Source organism: Ceraceosorus guamensis (genome assembly GCF_003144195.1).
Source record: "Ceraceosorus guamensis strain MCA 4658 unplaced genomic scaffold IE81scaffold_8, whole genome shotgun sequence".
In the NCBI taxonomy this organism is placed as follows: Eukaryota; Fungi; Basidiomycota; class Exobasidiomycetes; order Ceraceosorales; family Ceraceosoraceae; genus Ceraceosorus; species Ceraceosorus guamensis.
Window position 1 is genome coordinate 29,038 of NW_020290003.1, and position 13,530 is coordinate 42,567.

The 13,530-nt window shown below is 55.2% G+C and overlaps 5 protein-coding genes across 5 annotated transcripts; 3 read left to right on the forward strand and 2 right to left on the reverse strand.

Annotated features, from left to right (window-relative positions):
• Positions 1–1,613: 1,613 nt before the first annotated feature.
• IE81DRAFT_345205 (hypothetical protein) lies at positions 1,614–4,039 on the forward strand (the record flags this gene model as incomplete). The annotated part of the gene is made up of 2 exons (XM_025515890.1): positions 1,614–3,077; positions 3,164–4,039. The coding sequence occupies 2 exons, from the start codon at positions 1,614–1,616 to the stop codon at positions 4,037–4,039; spliced, it is 2,340 nt and encodes a 779-aa protein (XP_025371971.1).
• A 1,389-nt stretch (positions 4,040–5,428) lies between these two features.
• IE81DRAFT_328410 (hypothetical protein) lies at positions 5,429–6,600 on the forward strand (the record flags this gene model as incomplete). The annotated part of the gene is made up of 3 exons (XM_025515104.1): positions 5,429–5,686; positions 5,762–6,491; positions 6,557–6,600. 3 exons carry the CDS (start codon positions 5,429–5,431, stop codon positions 6,598–6,600), a joined length of 1,032 nt encoding a protein of 343 aa, XP_025371972.1.
• Positions 6,601–7,021: 421 nt separating this feature from the next.
• On the reverse strand, positions 7,022–8,284 carry IE81DRAFT_309922 (DUF1077-domain-containing protein). The gene is made up of 5 exons (XM_025512406.1): positions 8,113–8,284; positions 7,954–8,032; positions 7,651–7,867; positions 7,370–7,563; positions 7,022–7,268 (listed from the first exon to the last, which is right to left on the reverse strand). Exons 1-5 carry the CDS (start codon positions 8,196–8,198, stop codon positions 7,239–7,241), a joined length of 606 nt encoding a protein of 201 aa, XP_025371973.1. The 5' UTR covers positions 8,199–8,284; the 3' UTR covers positions 7,022–7,238.
• Positions 8,285–8,569: 285 nt separating this feature from the next.
• On the forward strand, positions 8,570–11,122 carry IE81DRAFT_320778 (hypothetical protein). The gene is made up of 2 exons (XM_025513134.1): positions 8,570–10,058; positions 10,135–11,122. The coding sequence occupies exons 1-2, from the start codon at positions 8,868–8,870 to the stop codon at positions 10,837–10,839; spliced, it is 1,896 nt and encodes a 631-aa protein (XP_025371974.1). The 5' UTR covers positions 8,570–8,867; the 3' UTR covers positions 10,840–11,122.
• Positions 11,123–11,306: 184 nt separating this feature from the next.
• IE81DRAFT_345209 (hypothetical protein) lies at positions 11,307–12,086 on the reverse strand (the record flags this gene model as incomplete). The annotated part of the gene is made up of 2 exons (XM_025515891.1): positions 11,307–11,687; positions 11,748–12,086. 2 exons carry the CDS (start codon positions 12,084–12,086, stop codon positions 11,307–11,309), a joined length of 720 nt encoding a protein of 239 aa, XP_025371975.1.
• Between the last annotated feature and the right edge of the window lie 1,444 nt (positions 12,087–13,530).

The window sequence follows — 13,530 nt, forward strand, 5'->3', positions numbered from 1 at the left end:
CGTGCTCAGCGCACAGTAACTCAGCAGCGCGCACTTCTATCCGCGACCATCGCAGCTTTGAGCTCTTGCATGGCATGGCATGGCATGGCATGGCATGCACATGCCCGAGGCCGAGGTCAAAGTGCCGACTTCAAAGTCAGACTATGCTGTTCCTGAGCGTCGAAGCCCAGCATAGTCTAGAGTGGGGCCCGCGGGACGTACGCATAGGCGCAAAGCCCCGCGCACTGACGCCGGCTTTGAGAGGAGCCGGGGCCCCGGTGGAGGACTCTTGACTTGCGTCTTGTGACTTTGCCCCAGAAGGAACATCACGTGAGCTTAGAGGTGGGGATTCTTGATTCCGCGGGGTCAAGGTCGCGAGCCCACCGGAAAAATGGTTGATTGTGGATCTGGATTCACAATCAAGAATGAATTCAGTTCTTGATATTTGATTGATTCGGTTGCTCTTGATCCGATGTTCAGAATTATGAATCTGATTTTTGAATGTTGTGTCAAGAATTGAGATTGAATTTAAGATTCCAAATTTGAATTGTTGATTCGAATCGGCTGAGTCTTGAGTTGTGATCAAGAGTCGTTCCCGTCTCAACCTCCAGCTTCGCATCCGCATCCACATCCACATCCACGTCAGCGCATTTCTGATTGTGCTTCACCAGCCCAGGCCGTACATGCCCTCGAGGGCGACGCGGCATCGTTAGGCGCGCATGTCAGGGCAAACCCTTTATATGCGGTCTTGACGTAGTGGTGAGTGTCATCATAAGCATTGAAGATTGCGCCCTCTTCGCTGAAGCTGCTGCAGTCCTCGCCTTGCTTTGGACAGCTCGCTAAACTGAAAGAGTCTACGCTCTCCATCAGCTCGCTTTGTCTTGCCAGGCAGCCAGCGGTTGCTTTGGCTGTGCTTCCCCCTCACCCGCTGCGGCGCCTTCTCAACAAAAGCGCGTGGAGTATCGACTGTGAACTATACAAGGCATCATGAACACCGAGTCTACCATGGCACCGGCAGTACCGATGGACACTGACGACGAGCTGAAAAGAACCCCGCCTCGTCCTGCCTCATCCACTACCTCCTCCCGCTCTCCTCAAGACAGTGCGAAAACGCAAGCGCGCCTACGCGACGAAGCTGAAGCCTGGCTCGAAAGGCTTGCAGCGAGGTTGGGGACAATTTTTCCAGATTTGATCGAAGATTGGTTGACCGTCGATGCCAGGCATGGAAAACTGCAACACTATCTGCTCGCGGCCGCATTTCTGAGGTCTCACATCAACATAGAGCGCCAGGCGGATGCACATACACCTCGCCTTATCGTCAAGCTGGTACCTTTCGGTGAAGCTGCCTCCAAGGAGTCTGCCAACCGGCTCAGCTCTACAGCAGCGCGCTGAGACAGACGCAAGAATGACGTCTTGAGTGATTGGCCCCATCAGCGTCTTCACATCACCGAGACTCTCTTCTCGCCAGATCCGAGACCCAACAATAAAGCTTTGCAAGCTCCGCACTTTCCGAAGCTTACAAAAAGCTCAGCAAGTCATTCCATGAATCCCGCTTCGTAGGCGATGGCCACTTTGCTCTCGCCAAGACACTGGCCGCATATGAAGGCGCATTCAGCCAAAAGCGTCCTGACACGATGGTCGTCCATTTCGACCTCAAAGCGAAGCCAGGCGAAATCCCTTCGAATATCGACGCCAAGCAGGATGCAGAGGCTCGTCAGGAATTGCCAGCCTTCTCGTGGCATTCTCGATCGCTCGCACTCATCCAGAGCAGCGGGACCGGCAAGTCTCGGCTCGTGCATGAGCTCAATGGGCTGCTCTGTGACGACGGCGACGCCGGTGCGTTACATTTGACTTTTCCGCTCTGCTTCCGCGAAGAGAATGAGGCCGCTTTCCCTATGGGAGATTGGGAAGTCCTCGTCTGGCTTCGCGAAGACATGGCGCAGTACGTGCCAAGCGCCTGCGCTCAAATCTCTCTCCCCGAGCTTTACAGGATGCGGTGGATTGCGTTTCTCCGCAGTATCTACAGGGCAAGCGCCACCATAATAGAGCGCTGCCCTGGGGACACTCCCAATGAGCTACGCGAGTACTGGCTCGAGCAGTGCAGGTCGTCTGTAGATGCTTTGAGCGAGCAACGTCAAGAGGGACACCACAACGTTCACCTCTACAGTCTTGCGAAAACCGAGGCTGAGGAGTGTTGGCTGGAGGCGGTGGAGGATGTCACCGCCCGCAGCGCTAATTACGACTCGAACTCACACTTGTTCGCAAAAGACCAGCTCAAAAACCTGGTAGAAGATGCTGCAAAGCTGCGCTCTCTGCTTGACGACTTCCTTCCCAGAAAGCGCTGGAACGTCAAGGTTTGGTTCCACATTTGCCTGGACGAAGTGGCAAACATCCGCCCGGCACACCTCAAGCAGACAAAGTCGGATTTCAGCTGGCTTGAGCAAGTGCGCTCGATGTACTGCCCTGATCCTCGACATCAGATGCCGCCTTTGTTCTGGATCATTATGCTGGGAACCAACGCCGGCTTTGCAGCACTCAGTCCAGCCCAAAAGGACGCGACTTCTGGCCGCGTTGCGAGTGGCAAGCTGGTACAATTTCCGCCGTATCTGCTGACTATCAGTGACCTATGGCTCCGGCGACCCTCCTCACAACGGACAGGAGTGTTTCGCGCGACTCCTTATCAAGCCACCAGACCACACGTTCTCGCACTGTGGGGCAGGCCCCTTTGGCAATCTCTGGTAGGGTACCAAGATCAGAATCCAATATTGGGCGACGCTGATCTGACGTTTTTGGGAGGGCAACAGCTCACCTTCGTTCTACAGAAACTTAGGAATCAAGCGGTCAGTAGCCCAAGCGTTGTAGGCCTCAAGCTAACTTCGACGCACTATCTTGCACTTTTGGGGCAACGACTGGTATTGGACGGCGGTCACGACTTTGCCGAGTCTATTGTGTACTGCCGACATCCATGCATTTCGGAGGATGACCAAAAGCAGATGGTAGACGAGCACTTGCGCATGCTGCGCAACATCAACCGCACTGGCGACGCTGTTGCTACCTTTGTAATGTCGGAGCCTTTGGTGTCACACATGGCGGCAACGGTGATGTGCGACTGCCGGTCGATAGCGTGGGATCACCGCAACTTGGCCGATTCAACCCGAGGGACTCTTGGGCGCTCTGCTGGCAGGAACTTCGCCATCTTGCCAAAGGTCGCATCGATTATGATGCCGGTTTGTACGGCGAAATCACAGCTCAGGCTATATTTGCCGTGTGCAAAGACGCAGCACCGCGCCCGTCCGCGAACCAATTAGGTCTTGCTACGATGCCGGAGCCCTACGACCCTGCCTTCCACTTTGTGCAGCTCAGAAGCTTTCTTGAGACAACTTTCAACGCTGACGACATGTCAAAAAGGTCAGACTGGGCAATGCTACTGGACTCGGCGCAGGGTGCTTGGGTGAATTTCACGCGATTCACACGCCACGACAAAACTTTGCTGGCCATCACGCCACGAATTCTTAGGCTGGCGTGGCTCGGCATGAAAGCGATTGTAGGCGCACCCAATCAGTACCACTGGGATTTGATCATTCCGATTTATTGCGGATCGCTGCACAAGCGAGTGGATCACAACGCGTTCACATTCATAGAGATTCAGGTCAAAGCTCACAAAATCTCCTGCAATCAACCGCAACCTCCACTTCCCGAGTCGATGGCGCGCCAGTGGGCCAAACCACCCATTTCCACTCTAATGAATGTAGGCACGACCGGCAATGGCGAGGAAAAGGTGGAGGTGAGCTCCCACAAGAAAGGTAAACACAGCACTGACGGGCAAGGGCAAAACACTTGGTTCGAGATATCCACAAAGCGCTTCCAAAGAAGTCATCATCCCGGTCTAGGCATTCTCATGCCAGGCCAATATGCCGGTGTTGCCCATGAGGATTTCGTCATCGCCAGGCATCCCTCCCTCACCGACTGGCCTGAATATCAGGAGAGCCTACGGGCGCTGGAGGACAGAGAAGACTGTTTGAGGAAAGCGGCCGAGGAAGACGAGCCCTCTGAGCAATGAGTGTAAGCGCAGTCATCAAGACGGCTCGACGCTGCGGTGTGACGCACCATCTTGCTCCAACAGACGTGGCACGTGTCCATTCGTTGCTACAATCCGAAGTAATCCAGAGCGCCTGAACAAGAAGGTGCTGTCTTGGTGGTAGCCTTCTGGGTGGTCTGTTGCTCGTCCACCTAGGTCGAATCGCCCTTCGGCTAAGAGACTCTGCAAGATGAACGCTAGCGCGCCAAATCCTTTTTGGTGCGCACTGTATTGGCTCATGACTTGCCCAGCAAGGCTCCACTTTCGAGGTTGCCCCGACCTTTTCTACGCGCCCGTGTCCCGATCGAAATCTGGTTAAAATCACCTTCATATCCGTCCCGTTCTGTCCCACTCTCCCACACCGAGTCACCTGCACACGATATGTAGCCTATCATTCATCCCGTCACGCTTCACCAATCGCCTCCCCAATCGATCAGTGTGCGCGTATTCGAGCTGCGAAGGCTCGCCTGCGCATTTTGGAGGTGTCGCGCTCCACGTTTGCGCGGAAATTGGCGCAGGACAACGGCCCTCTCGCCCCAGTTCCCTGCCTTCTGCATCGTGAAAGTCTGTAGGTGCGTGAGAAGGGTCTAGAGACATCCAGACGGATACTGGAGCGCAGTCGTGTGCAGCATTCGTGAGTCTCAGGTCACTAACTCCGTTTCACATTTGCAAGGGCGAGCGAGGAGGGCAAGCGCTTGAGCTTTGGTCTGCGTGTATAGGTCCCGAATGCATGCTACGGTCCTCACTCACGGTGTAGGTAGACCGTATAGCCCTGACGTGAGTCTCGCTTGAGCGATTGGGATTGAAGTTGATTCTGATTGATCCTGTTCGCCTGCCTGATCACGAATCGGGGCAGCGCGTGCATTTAACGCCGAGCCGGCCACACCATGCGCAGCCCAGCAGGGCGCGACTCGGTGATAAACGCGTAGGTGCATGCATCAATCAGCAGGCAGGCATGCAGCGAACGGCATATCCGCGCCTCGTATACGCGCTCGGACTTCTCATCGGCCGCTGAGTGTCAACATCAGCGCGGTATTCACATTTGATTTCTCTGTCCCTGCCATCACCTCGTTGGGCATCGTGGACCGCTCTGCTATATCCCGCTTGTAGCATTCTGCTGCCCTCTTCATGCTGCTCGCCTTCCTTTCTTCGAGTATCACGTCCGTTCAAGTCGACTATTAAGTCCGATTGCTTTGGCCATTCAACCTTGGTATGACCGCAAGCGCGGCGCAGGCGAACAAGAAGCGGCCTCACGAAAGCAAAAGTATTAAAGGCAGCATCCCCTCCCGACCTCTTTCGAGCCTTTTCCTCTCAGCCCTCATCACCGCCTTGTGTGCACTGCTGGTAACACTACAACACGACAAGCTGCACATGATCCTACCCAAACGAAACGTCTTTGCTCCACTACGCAACTTTACTCAAATACGCCACAACACCACCACCTGCAGCAGCATGACTCAAGTATCACGAAGGGTGGTGCAAGAGGTGCCTGCTGTGGAGACACCAGAAGGTGCAGGCGCTGTCGTCAGAAGGTCCATCGGTACGCCTGCTCTGCGCAACCTGAGCCCGTTCCTCATGCTCGATCACTTTAGGATCGGCGAAGGAGCTGGCTTTCCTGATCATCCTCATGTGAGTCGTAGTCACGCATACAATGACTGTCATGCCGCTATTGCTGACTGTGACTGTGCTTTGTCCTCTCAACAGCGAGGCATGACCACCGTCACTTACATGCTCTCGGGTCAAGTTCAGCACGAAGACTTTGCCGGGCATGCTGGAACCATTGGCCCAGGCTCTTTGCAATGGATGACAGCAGGACGAGGCATCGTGCACGCAGAGATGCCTCTGCACCGGGATCCAAAGACGAACGCTAAGCTGGAAGATCCGATCGGACTCCAGCTGTGGATCGACTTGCCCCAAGAGATGAAGTCCAGCGAGCCATTCTACCAAGAATCCGCCGCAGAGGCCATCCCAACAGCACTGCCGCGGGCGGATCAAGCGGTCGATACGGAAGGCAAAGGTTGGTCCATCAAGGTCATTTCCGGCGAATCGCACGGCGTGCAGAGCAAAGTGCGAACACCGGACAGAGGTCACTGCTGGTACTTTGACGTGCGCCTAAGTCCAGGCGGACGCGTCTTTCAAGAAATTCCACCAGGCTGGACAGCCTTCATCTACCACATGGGTACGGCCAGCGTTCGTATCGGCTCCGACGCAGCGTCTACTCTGCACCCTCCATTCACGACGCTCGTATTGGGATCGCAAGACGCGACGCAGAATGGAGCTTGGGTCGAGCACGCTGGTGATGTGCAAGAAGAAGCCAGATTCGTCATCATTGCTGGCGAGCCGCTCAAACAGAATGTGGTGCAGCACGGTCCCTTTGTCATGACTAGCAAAGCCGACATTTACCAAGCCTTTCAGGATTATGCCGGCGGAAAGAGTGAGTGGACGTGATCATTCTGCTTGAAGTAGCGTCTCTGACATCGCCTCTCTGCTTGCACGTAGACGGGTTCGAGAGGGCCCCTGGTTGGAGATCCAAGATTGGATGAAGAAGTTGTACACAAGTCGAGACGAGCATGCGAGAGAGGCCAGGGATATCTGCAAAGTATGTGAATTTGCAATGTCATGCGCGACGATGTCATGCAAATGAGACGTGTTCGTGTCTGGATGTGAGATGTGCGTATTTGAAAGGTCATGATATTGTGAAGTACGACATCTACCGCGTAGCCAGCACTCCACACCACAAGACGAAATCGGCGACAGTGACGCAAGCAATGAGCGCGTCGCTCCTCGTCTGCATTCAACAAACTTCCGCAGCCCAGCCGGCTGGGCTTTGGATTCCGCGCCAAGTTCTTGCGGTGATCAGAGAAGCGCAGCTGGGACGATTCTGCCTTTTTGCCGACTGTCTGGCGTCGTGCCTGATTTCACACAGTCTTCCACGTGCTCGATCGCACCTCTGAGACATCATGTCGACCATCCTGACGTCCAATGTACATTCCCAAGAGCGCTGGCAAAGACTGCTGTCTCGGTCCGTGTATGAAGTCTTGATACATGTATTGATTGGACATAGGCTGCAGCTGTGATCGCGACGCTGCGCTTGGTCGCAGGCATGTGTGATTGCGCTGCATCGGCGCGGTGACAGGGTGTGACGTGGTATCCCCATCCATCTACGTGTGCATCAGTGAATCTACGCGTACATTGGCGAAAATTCGAGTGGCTGAAGTAGCAAGCAAGAGCTCGTATCCGTCAGCTTTCCCGTCCAATTAGACAGCATACTGGCTCTCAGCTCTGCTCAGCGAGCTGTGCGATGGAACTCACAGTCCTGCTTTCCCTCCAAGCAAGCCAGTCGCTGCTCTGCGTCGGCAACAGTCCCATGCTAGCGCACTTCCACACTCCCAAAGAAAAGCACAACGCTTGGGCGAGAATGAAGACGACCTTTTGAAGGAGCAGGGATTGCTCCTCTGGCGCTCCTTTGATGCCTTGAGATGCGGGCGAAGACAGGGGTGCAAATGCTGATGATGGTTGATGACCAGACGCGCCATGGTCAGCCGTGCAGCGCAGCGGCGCGCAGTATCGTCTGGGCACAGAGTACAGCTCACCTTGACCAATCGTCATTGCGCCTTTGATTGGACTTGTGAGAAGCATGCCGACGACGGTCATGCTGAAGATTTGCACGCCCGAACCGCTCATGTACAGCATGAATGCGTTCATGGGCAAGCTCTTTGCCGGGCTCAGAGCTACATCCCACGCCTTTTTGGACTTGAGAGCCACAAGAGATTCGGGCGAAGGAGGTGCTCGAGGCTTGATCTGCTTGCTCTGATGCAGCGAGGGTCGAGATGCGGACAGCTTCCATTAGCCCGCGCTTCCACGTCGAGGCATGTTCTTGACAGGCTCGCGCTCACCTTGCCGCTTCCCTGCGAGCTGGGAGTGACAAAGCCGGGTGGCTCGACCGCCGAAATTGCACCTGCACTGCTTCCTTGGCTGAGAAACGATGAGCGGGCGAGGTGAGACTGGCAGGCTTGGGAGTGACGTTGAGGCTGGACGCGTCCCACAACGCTCACCTCTTGACCAAGCTCTTGCTGCTGGCGCCAGCGATGAGTTGAGGGGCCAGCGACGTGAGATCGACCGAGACGGAGGCCAACGACATGATGAATCAGTCGGCAGACCCAGGCGTTGTCAGGCTGCCGAGTCTGATACAAAGGCTTGAGGCGGTGATGGTCGCCTGCTTAATCACGCATGCGGTCGTGGGCCAAGGTCCCGAGGCCGCCCAGACTTACGGATCACGGACTCGTGACTCGTGACTGCGATGTGCAGGCGCAGGCGCAGGCGGGGGATGTCCACGGAGTCCGGTCATGCACGTGACCTGGAGTCCCTCGCCTCCACATTTTGATTTGCACACAAATCAAAAATGCGTCTTTGTGTTGATGCTTCTTGATTTGGTCAGCAGGAGCAGCCTGCATGCATCGTCGTATTTGTTCACATCGTGTGCGTGATGCTTTACGATGATTGCCTGCCTGCCGTGTTGGCCAGATGGGCGCAATGGTGAATCACTGAATGTTGTGACTGCATCAAGGAGGGATGGATCAAGCACCTTCTCGGTCATGACCTTCAAGCCCCAAAACATAGCCAACCACTTTGACTGACAGACTTTGTAGGGAGAGAGCTCCATCCTTGCGTCACACCGTGCCCCGAACACGATAATCATCCTTCCGTGTGAGAGGCACAGAACATCATACCAGCTGCAAACGCGCCAACAAAGAGATACAGACTCGCCTGCAACAGCTCGAGGGCGTCAAAGCACATCCACGTCTCAGCGATGACTGTGATGGATCAAGCGGTGGGCGCCACGCGGCAATGGGTCGCGAATGCCAAGCTGCAGTCGCAGTCGCAGTCGCAGGTATGGCGAGTGGCGGACGTGTTGAGGGATCCCATCACACACAACGTCCTCATTCCGCCTCACCCCAACCCGCACTTTATTCCCGCCGAGGCCTCGGTGCCGCTCTCTGTCATCACCGCCATCCTACCGCCTCTGGCCTACTATCTCGCCCTCGTTCTGCTGCCGCCCTTTGACGAAGCGCGTCATTCCAGTCTGGCACGGCGAGCGCTCAGCGCAATCAAATTCACATTGGCGGCCATCTCTATCGTCACGTTTGTGCGACTGCCCTTTGCGTACCATGTGCCTGGCAGCGCGACGCTGAGCTACCAGCTCGGCTTGATCGGCTGCTATGGTGGAGGTCGCGTGCTCGACATCTTCTTCCTCAGTTGGCCTCGCGTGCCACGACGCCTGGCATTCCCCCAGGACGAGAGGCAGCGCAGAGAAGTGGAGATGAAGGACGAGCGCGGTAGAGCAGAACCAAGCCACCACAAGGAGAGGTACTTTCACTCTGACAACACCACCTGGCAATTCCAGCCTCACCCTGCTGGTGTTTCGCAGCGGCTATGGTATGCTTTTGATCTGATGATCAGCATGAGAGGCATCGGATGGGACTTTGCCACTCCAGACGTCAGACACGATCGTCATCCTTGGCAGCCACCTTCCACCCGTCAACTTCAGCGCGCCATCTTCAAGCTGCTGCCCTTCCTCGCCCTGTCATTGGGCACGCTCAGGTGGCTCGTGCAGACAGCTCGTGCTCGTTCGCAAGACTTGGAACACACCAGCATCGCCAGCTTGCCTGCCTACCAGCGCTTCCAATTCGTCCTCGCCACCGGCATTTCACTCTACGCCTTGTTCGACTTTGGTTACACTTTCGTTTCCGCGCTAGGCATCCCCTTTTTGAAACGCTCCGCAATTTTGGTGGATCAGCTCTCCGACTCGCATCCATCTGACAGCGCCACCAAAGGCTTGGCCGCACCGACGCACGCCGTTTCTGCGCACAACGTCGACTTCTTCCCTCTCCTCAACCCCATCAGCTTTCTCGCGTTCAGCAGTCTTCGCTCATTTTGGAGCAAAATCTGGCACCGTCTGTTCCATCGTGTTTGGCTCATCTATGGCGTGCTTCCGGTCCAGGTGAGAGAGAGAGACATCCCTTTGCGATGGGAGAATGGCGTTGACGGTTCCCTCTGTTGTCATCTATTGCGGCAAGAACTTTGCGCTTCTACTCGAGCGATTCTTTGCGCTCCTCACCGGCGCCGCCTCCGAGAAGAAGCCGATCAACATCAGCGCGACTTGGCCAGCCAACCACCCGGATCCCGGGCGCGTGCTCGAGCGTGGGCGCGCGGACTGGGGAAAGGTGATGGGCGCCTTCATCGCATCAGGTGTGGTGCACGCCATTAGCGAGAGGTGCGCTCTGGGTGGACGTCTTGCGCAGCCCCCACCCCACCACATCCACGCTCCTTCTGCCGGCGTCTTTCGCAAAGCGACGCGTATGGGTCAATCGGCCTCTTTCTGGACAAGCTTTCTTTCGCGAGAGCGCCAGATCACAGCTCATCGCGTTGAAGCTGAGCAAGCCTTCACCTCGCTAGGCAAATGGTCCCTTAGTCGGATTGTCCCCCCAATCAGCGGCGCGGGAGAGTTTACCTTTTTCTTCCTCAACGGTGTGGCCGTGTGTCTTGAGGGAGCGATCTCCAACTTCGTGCGCGAAAGACGACGCCGCTCAATCATCGCATGCAAGCGTGCGCAAGGTCACCAAGGAAACATCGAGGTCTCGAAAGCAGAGTTGACGCAGTGGTACGACAGCATTATTGGTGTTGTGTGGGCTGTCGCAGTCCTCGCCTACACAGGAGAATGTTTCGTAGAGGGTTGGATAAGGAGCGGTATTGTCGAAGAGCTCACATTTCTGCTGCTCTAATGGAGTGGGGGTCGCAAGAGTATCCCGCCAGCGCCTGACAGAGACAGACATGGGCTGGGAAAGCGACAGCCTTGGAAAACGTCGCCACCCTTCGTCAAAGTCCTTATCTACGCTGATTCAGGCCTGGCTCAGACACCGGTGCTTCTGTCAAATACATTGCTTTCATCTCTACCTGGAATCGCACTGCTGCTAGAATTTACAACAGTGTCACAACACTTGTGACATTAAAATGTGGACTGCCCCGCTTTCACAGCTCAGCACTGCAATGAGACACAATTCAGCTATCTGATCGTAGATCTGTCTGCGGACTGCCATCAGATGTTCTGAATTGTGGAACGATTTTGGTTGGTCCTACATGGCCTTAGAGCTGATCCATGTATATGTTGACAGCGTCGGAAGAGCGCCCTTGAAAATCACGCAGACCATTTCCGAGGCCCCTGGACTTTGCGCACCACGATACGTTAAGACTAGCTTCCGCCGCGCTCGTACCGAGGTGGTCTACCACTCGAGTACCGATTGGCAGGAACCTGACGCTGGCGAGGGGGTGCCTGAGGCCCAGCGTCCGATTCCTGGTCCAAAGGCTGCGCCGGCCGGGTCGAAGCCTCACTCGACCTACTCGAGGACTCGCCTTCTCTGCCGTAAGTTCTCATCAGTTCATCAACGGTACGCGGTAATGGAGAGGACCGCTCCTGGTGCTGCATGTGGGCAAAGCGCTCCGCAAAGTAACTGTTGGGCGTGCTTGGCCCGTGATACGGCATCCATCTATTGACGGCCCAATCCCAGTGAAACCTTTGTTCAGGAAATCCCCTGGGCCATATGACTACCTGCTTGTCGATCATCGTTGGGCGCTGTAGTGCTGCTGCATGAGTAAAGCGGCATGTTCACCTCGGGTCACTTTGTCAACTTACATTGTTGTACACGACATTCCGTCCGTGCTGGGGAGGCACAATCCTGTGACCGTTGAGCAGGCTCCAGCCTTCTTGATGATCATACACGTGATGCAGAGCACCCAATTGGTCCACCATGCCGATGACATAGCCTGGTGGAAAACCTGGTAGGTGGTCTTCGCTAAGCATGCGACGCTCCAAAGCGTGCTGTGAACGCGGCTCGGCGGCCTGAGCGCCAGAGGAGAGCTTCGCCACACCATGGAGGAGGACAGCTGAACAAGTAGCATTGCGCCAGCCGATGACACTAGCCGTTAGCAGAATCGCGCGCGCCCAGACTTTCGAAGAGATTCTGAACAGCATGACGGGCAAGTCTAGCGGTGCTTGGCGAAGAATGTAGGAGGTAGACGGGTTTGTGGCTCATTATATACGCGATGAAGCATCCTGTGGCGAGTGTGCATTCACATGACCGTCACTGGGGCGCATATATGCACTCTTGCTGCAAAATGGTCCTCACAACGACGACCTTGCCGTTGCTCTGTGGCGCAAGGCTAATAGTCGCGATTGTCACGGGCGAGCCCGCCTTTCACAGTCACGCCCAACGTAAACTTCGCACAAGTGTACGTCCAGCGGTGCTTCGTCTGAAACAGACGCGTACAGACGCGTATCGTTCTCGCGTCCCTCACTTTAGCTACGTCAGACGCACAAACACTCCTTCCGCGCCACTCAAAACACCAAGATGAGAGCCTCATCACACAAACAATCCAAGACATAGCCCATCGAGTCTACTTGGCATTCAGACGCGGTCAGAGAAGGTCCATTGCATGTTTGACAGAATGGATACCCGCGAGAGTCAAGCGCCAGCGATCAGATCGCCAACAATAGTCGAGCTTTGAGGCGTCCGCACTCCCTTTTATCTCCTTCGCATTCACTTGCGCGATATTTGCAGTTGACGCTGCACCCTTGCGGCATAATGCTCTGTCGATCGTAGGGTCGCAATCGGAATCACTTGCATACTGATTTAAGGTGCTGTACGACTTGCACGCTGGCGCCCTAGATCGAAACGGACGTTGGCGGGAGCGAAGGTCCTTAGAGACCTGCTTGACGAGTACAGCACGTTGAGAGAAAGAAGCTGATTAGGGAGAGTGTATAGTTCTTCCAAGGTGGTGACAACAGTGGTCTATATCTCTTCAGCTTGTACTTTGCACAGCACATCCATGTGTCTCGAACGTGCTCTGAAGCGTACGCGCTCGGAAGCGCCGACACTAGGAGAGACGTAATCATGGTCCAGTATGACGCGTCTGTCAGCTGCTAAACTGATTGCTAATCGAAGAAAAGAGTCATGGCGCGTATCAACTTTTCCAAACGCGTCCGGCAAGTAAAAAAACAGTGTGGATCAAAGTTCCGACCCGAATAGAAGCTAGCAAAAGCGAAATGTCCCCCAAAGCGAGCAATTTTGGAATCCTCGCTCATTACTTGTCATGAGGCCTCAACGCACTCAATAGGTAAGTGCTTTCAACCAACACAAAGAGGGTCGGTATTGGGAAACAACACGATGTAGCTCAATTTGCTGGGACTAACAGCAGCCTCAGATGTATATTCTCGCAATGCGCAGTCTCATGAGCTTGCAAGAACCGGAACGTGTAGTTCGCTAGCGCTCGTGAGCGAAGTTCGTGCTTATAAGGCACCGGGAGTCCCAGCATCGTCAACAGGGCTGTGCTAGGTAAGACAAATAATTTTTCGCTTCTACTTGTCCATCAAAGGGTCCCCAAGAAATGAGTTCCTTGAGATCTCATAAGCGCGCAAT

Coding starts and splice junctions, on each gene's coding strand:
- IE81DRAFT_309922 (XM_025512406.1), bottom strand. CDS start 8,198: ATGTCGTTGGCCTCCGTCTCGGTCGATCTCACGTCGCTGGCCCCTCAA. Junction 7,564..7,650: donor CGCAATGACGATTGGTCAAG/GTGAGCTGTACT, acceptor AACCATCATCAG/CATTTGCACCCCTGTCTTCG. Junction 7,269..7,369: donor CTTGGAGGGAAAGCAGGACT/GTGAGTTCCATC, acceptor TTGCTACTTCAG/CCACTCGAATTTTCGCCAAT.
- IE81DRAFT_320778 (XM_025513134.1), top strand. CDS start 8,868: ATGACTGTGATGGATCAAGCGGTGGGCGCCACGCGGCAATGGGTCGCG. Junction 10,059..10,134: donor ATGGCGTGCTTCCGGTCCAG/GTGAGAGAGAGA, acceptor TATTGCGGCAAG/AACTTTGCGCTTCTACTCGA.